The sequence below is a fragment of the Thrips palmi genome, unplaced genomic scaffold (genome assembly GCF_012932325.1).
Source record: "Thrips palmi isolate BJ-2018 unplaced genomic scaffold, TpBJ-2018v1 HiC_scaffold_7, whole genome shotgun sequence".
NCBI classification, from domain to species: domain Eukaryota; kingdom Metazoa; phylum Arthropoda; class Insecta; order Thysanoptera; family Thripidae; genus Thrips; species Thrips palmi.
The window spans coordinates 6,899,799-6,905,469 of NW_023144634.1; the positions used below are offsets into that span (position 1 = coordinate 6,899,799).

The 5,671-nt window shown below is 64.5% G+C and overlaps 1 protein-coding gene across 1 annotated transcript; it reads left to right on the forward strand.

Annotated features, from left to right (window-relative positions):
• The first annotated feature begins 951 nt into the window (after positions 1–951).
• On the forward strand, positions 952–4,789 carry LOC117652364. Its single transcript, XM_034397220.1, has 4 exons — positions 952–996; positions 2,992–3,202; positions 3,604–3,811; positions 3,880–4,789. Exons 2-4 carry the CDS (start codon positions 3,010–3,012, stop codon positions 4,001–4,003), a joined length of 525 nt encoding a protein of 174 aa, XP_034253111.1. The 5' UTR covers positions 952–996; positions 2,992–3,009; the 3' UTR covers positions 4,004–4,789.
• The last annotated feature ends 882 nt before the right edge of the window (positions 4,790–5,671 follow it).

Sequence of the window (5,671 nt, forward strand, 5' to 3'; positions counted from 1 at the left end):
CCGATGGCAGGGCTGCGACCCCAGCGCGCCCTGGTGGCCAAGCTGGCGGCCAACGGGCGGTGACTTGGCGCACGCCGCTCACGCGGGCTGGGCTTGGCGCAGATGCGCCGTTGTTGCTGGCGCGTCCAGTGGCGAGGTGTGGTGGGGCGTGGTGGGGCGCGGTGGCTCGTCGGCTTGGCCGTTGCCTCACTGGCCGCGGCCCTGCTTCGGGTTATGTCACTTTGGCGGGCCGGCCAGCGCGCCGGCGGGGCGCTCCGGTGGAGTCACAAGCCGCTCGGCCGCTCGGCTAATCTGCCCGCAGACCACATCCGCAGCCACCCACGCACGCCGAGCGAGCCGAGCGTCCCCCCGGGGGCTCGGGTTCGAGTCCCCGCATCGCGCGTGCTTTTTCTGGGTGTGTTTCCTCGTGAAAGCGTTTACTTTTAGCGCCGAGCCAAACGCCGAAAGTCAGCCGACTCTCTCTTCCGGCAGTCCTTATCGGCTTGCGCTCACCTTTTCGCGCTTGCTGACGCCGACTCGCCGGCACGGCCATCACGGCCCTTGAGACCGACACCCGCTTGCCTCCGGACGCGAAGAGTGGCGGTGGCAGCGGTATTGACGGCGTGCTTTGGGGGCAGCGCGGGGCCGCCGCGCCGCTCGCGCGTCTAAGTCGCCAGCCTCGCGCCGTCCCCGTCGGCCACCTCGAGGAGCAGGCAGAGGTCACTCCAAGGGTGCCTCGCCCTGCAGGGCCCTGCTCGCCGGAGAGGAAGGGGTGCGAGAGAGACGGCGCGTCGTGGCGGGGAAGGGAAGGGACCACTTTCACTCGCCGGGTGGGGCGTACCGGGGCCCGGGCCGCCAGCTCGGTCTGGCCGGCGCCGCGGCCTGCGCCGCCCGGCCTGCCCTGGCTGCCAGCTCGGGCCGTCCCGACGGCGTGCCGCGGCGTGGCCGACTGACGGTCAGTTGTGCTGCGATCGGCCGGAGGCGAAGGAGGTCCACGAACAGCCCGCCACACTCCAGGTAAGGCACGGCGTCGACGCCCCCTCGAGGTGGCCTGTCTCCGACTTCGTCTGGAGGCTGCGGTCCGTGTCGACTCACGCAACCGAACCGGCCACTTGCTGGCCAGGTAGTGAAGCAGGTGCACGTGCAAGTGCATTCCTGGGTTGAAATTTCTGTGTGTGTGAGGCGTTTGGACCCGAGTGGTGGTACTCCAGTACGTCAGTCACGGTTAGTTCAACAAACAGTGCAACGTAGGCGTTTGTCTGCATTAGTCCCGAAGCAAATTGGAGCGACCAAATCCAGTCCTCGCCACAGTGCGCGGGGATTTGCTTGCCGGTACCGTAAGACTGGAGGATACCCTCGGTCGCTGGAGCCCAGCCTGGAGCCCAGCCTGGAGCCCAGCCTGGAGCCCAGCCTGGAGCCCAGCCTGGAGCCCAGCCTGGAGCCCAGCCTGGAGCCCAGCCTGGAGCCCAGCCTGGAGCCCAGCCTGGAGCCCAGCCTGGAGCCCAGCTGGAGCCCAGCCTTCGGAGCCCGCAACGGACCCAGCCGGAGCCACGCCGGGCCCAGCCTGGACCCAGCCGGAGCCCAGACGGAGCCCAGTCCTGGAACCCAGCGGAGGTGGAGCCAGCCCACTGTCTGACCGGCCTACGCCGACCCGCCGGACCACTGCCGCGGCTGGCAGCGCCGGGACTCCAGTGCCGTTGGGCCCAGCGCTAAGGAGCCAGGGCGCCAGCCGTGGGCCCCTGGACCCAGCTGGACCCGCGCATTTAACTGGAGGGCCCCATCGTGGTTAGCCTGCTGCGGCCAGCCTGCCTACGGACCGCCAGCCCGCGGAAAACTGCATGCCGGAGGCTGAGATCAGATCTGCGAGCCCATCGTATGCGCAACTCTCCGGGCTGAAGACCCGCCGCACGGCGGGGCGGCCAGGCGGACCCAGTGCGGGCCTCCGAAGGTCGCCGAGCTGGACCCGGCGCGGGTCGCCACTGTTTGAAGCTCATTCGCGCAGCGCCAGCATCGTGGTATGACTGGTCTGCCGGGCCAAAATATCTGCTTAGCGCCCGCGAGAGACGCAAGGTTTCGCAACCGGTGGGCTCCGGTGTCCCTACCCGCGCCTTTGGGGGCATGGGTATGACTCTCTGCGTGCACCTGCTTTACGGACCGTCCCCCGCGGAAGTAACATTTCGCATCGTTTCCCGGAGGTGCAGGAATGCACGACTCTCGCTGAGCTCATTCGATATATCGCGCAACTCTCCGGGGCGAGAGAGCCGCGCCGGGCGGGGCGGGGCGGGGGCGGGGTGCGGGCTCTGACCTCAAGGTCGCCGACTGGACGCCGGCCTCGCCCAGCGTGTAGTTTGACAGCTCATTGCAGCGTAAGAGCAAGCAGGTTTTACTGGTAAAGTGAACTGTGTCTCCAGGGCCAAAAATACTGAAGTCAAATTAGCGCCTGCGAAGAAAAGATACCGTTCTGCAACGCGCGTGTGTTCGGCGGGGTGCCTACCCGCGCCTGTCAGGGGCTGGATAGGCAACTATCTCGTCAGCAGTGTACTGCAATGGCCTAGGCCGACTCTTTTTCTTCATTCCCATCACCCGTCCCACTTTCTACTCCTGGACACACATTGTCTCGCACGAGGGATTTTTTTCGGACTCCGCTTCGTTGTCAAAGACGGTTGACCTCTGCCGGCTCTTCCCATGGTTTGTGTCGCGGCCGAGACCTCCGCCAACGTAACAGTGTTGCAACAGATGCGCCTCTAGCCCCCTCCCTACCGGCACCGGCCGACAGCCGAACCCGGTAGCCCGGCGCGGCGTGAGGACCGGCACGCGGGTCCAAGAGAGAGAAAAGTTTCAGTGGGATTCGAACCCGCGCCCCCCGCACTGACCCCGCCGACTCGCGTGTCTCGCGTAGCCCTTCGGACTGGATTCCTAGGGGGTCAGTGTGGGTAAGTAAACGGGCGGCGAATGAAAGTGGGAAAAGCGCCGGGCTGCGAGTGTTTGATCCCGGTTCCTCTCGGCCCGCAGGTCCCAACACCCGAAGCCATGAAGCTGTGGACGACGCTGGCGCTGTGCGGCGTGGCGGTGCAGCTCAGCCTCCTCGCCGTGGACGTGTCCGAGGCCCGGCCCCAGGAGGCGCCCTTCGAGCTGCCCGTCCAGCTCATCGGCTTCCCCGTCATCATCATGGCCGTGCGCGTGTCCAACTTCGTCAAGAAGCTGGCCTACTCGCTCAACCCCAGTGAGTACCGACCGAGAGAGAGATCGGCTCGATCCGTGATTTGGCGCGAAAGCGGATTGAGCGCCCCGCCGAGTGAGTGGATTACCGGCCGGCACGTCGAGGAAAGCTCAGGCGCACACGCGAGCGCAGCGCAAAAAAAAACTCACAAAAAACACTTTTAATTTTTTTGGCACACTGCGACGACGATTGCTGTCACCTTTTATAATCAAGTGGCCCCACTAGGCCGCCGCCGCCGCGGTGTGCGTAACTGGGAGGCGTGGCGGGGCGTGGCGTGGCGAGTCCCGTTTCGCCATTCAAGACGTGTTCTCCATATCGATGCCGGGCGTAATAAGTGTGCGCTGCTAAGCGCACTGCACTCGCACAACAACAACAAGAAACTGACTGGCGTTTTTGTTGTTCAGGCACGTACCGGTCGCGGACGCGGCGCGGCGCCATCGCCGGCCCCGAGCAGGACGTCCCCGACCTGGACCCCGCGGCCGTGGAGAAGCGGCTGGTGCGGGAGATGGGCGAGTCGGTGTGCGTGTACGAGCACGTGTGTAGGGACTACGCGGAACGCGCCAGGCTGCTGGGCGCGCGCAACCACGCGCTGGACTGGCCCAAGCTCATCAGGTACGCCGCGGACTGTTTCCGTTTTCAGAGTCGCTTTCCGGAAACTTTGATTTTGGCGTTTGTTTCAGCAACTACAACGCGTCCCCGGAGAGCAGGAAGCAGTTCTACCTTCTGAGCGTGTTCCTCGGCGACATCGTGGGCTCCCCCAACTTGTGCCACCAGCTTGCCAAGCGGGGCCGCGCCTGCAAGTGAGCGGCCGAGCGGCCGTGGCCCCCCTCGAGGGCTGCCCACCGAGGCGGCAACCCTAGCCGTCCACGCGGCGGTCGGCAACCCTAGCGCGTCCCGCGTGCTGGCGGGCAGCCCCTCGCCGGGGCCGAAGACAAGCCATATTGTGATAAAGTCGCGGCCGCTTAGGCTGGCCACGCTGCGCCCGGCTGCCCGGTTGGTAGGGTTGCCACCTGGCCGCTCGCTAGGTTGGTAGAGTTGGCACTAGCCGGCTGCTCGGTTGGTAAGGTTGCCACCACCAGCTTCCCCAGCCAGTTGGTTTGGATATCACCAGCTGAGGGTTGCCACCAGCCGGCGCGAGGCGTTTGTCAGGTTGCCATCCAGCCCGCCGGGAACTGCTCGCTGGGAGACGATGGTGCGATGAGCTATAGTCAAGTAGAAAATCAAAACCCTGAGGGTGAGGTATCCGCGACAGGGCAGAGAATGTGTCAAGGATTTCATTAATAATTTCTCTGTGGATCTGAGAACCTTGCCCGCTTAGATGAAACTTAAGAAGATCCGCCTCTCATAGTGTTGAGGCGTTAACTGTACAAACGCTAAGAATTATAAGCGACTTTCTAAATAGGTCATCCGGTGACGAATAGGTGACGTACTGTCTGTTATGCCGCGATAGTGACGTCATGGAGGCGGCAAACGGATCTCTGGTTTGACGTCATCATGGCTTGCATCGGTGCTGACTGTACAAAACTTCGGGAATTTCACGAGTCTGTACGTAAGTGTGTGAATTGTTACTGAATAAATCATTGTTACCTACCCGTTGCCTTCTTTCAAACCGCGCGTGCCCCTACACTGGTGTGCGGTGGGCTGCCTGCCCGCCGGCGCACCGCCGAGGCGCAGCCCATATAAGGCGCTGGACGGAAAGGGGAGGGGAGGAGGAGGGGAGGCTGGGCCCCAGCGGCCCCAGCACGCACCACACCGCTGGACTCCACGTGGCCCAATCCGACGTGAGGACCATGGTGCCACTTGGTCGGAGACGTTACTGACAGAACTTGAGGTGCCGGGGCTCGATTCAACTCGTGGTGAGCACTACAGCCACGTGGTCAGCGACGCGGCATCCGGAACAGAAGTTCCGCGGTTCGACTCCCACGCACAGCCCCTGCTTTTCTTCTCCTTTTCTGCCATTTCCATGCATTCTAATTCATTTCCATGCGCGGCGCGGGCTTTATCACGCTGTAAAAGTTAATTCGCGGGTACCACGAACCGCCCGCACCGCCAGCACAACAGGTTGGCCCTTCTGCCTTTTGCTGTGGCGGCGTTGCGCGCGCGCTCAAAGACCTCAAAGACCGCGCTGCAGCTCGTTAGGCCTGATGCATGTGTCGCGCGGAGTCTTATTGGGCGGCCATGCTAATGCGGCGCCCGCACGCCGTGGTGCCGTCTCTCTCGCACCCAGCGGCACCCTGCGGCACCTCGCGGCCCGCGCCCTGAGTGCGAGAGAGACGCGACGTGACGGCGCAGAATGCGGAATCGCCCTGCCCCGCCCGCCGCCCGGCCCGGAAGCGCGCCGGCGCGCCGTCGAAGCGCGCCATTTTTCAAACGCGAGCGCGTTGCCGCCGCCGGCGATCCAAACTCGGGATATGCTTTCGCCTTGAGGGCCACGTCGCGAGAAGGGCGGGGGAGGGGAGGGGAGGGGAGGGG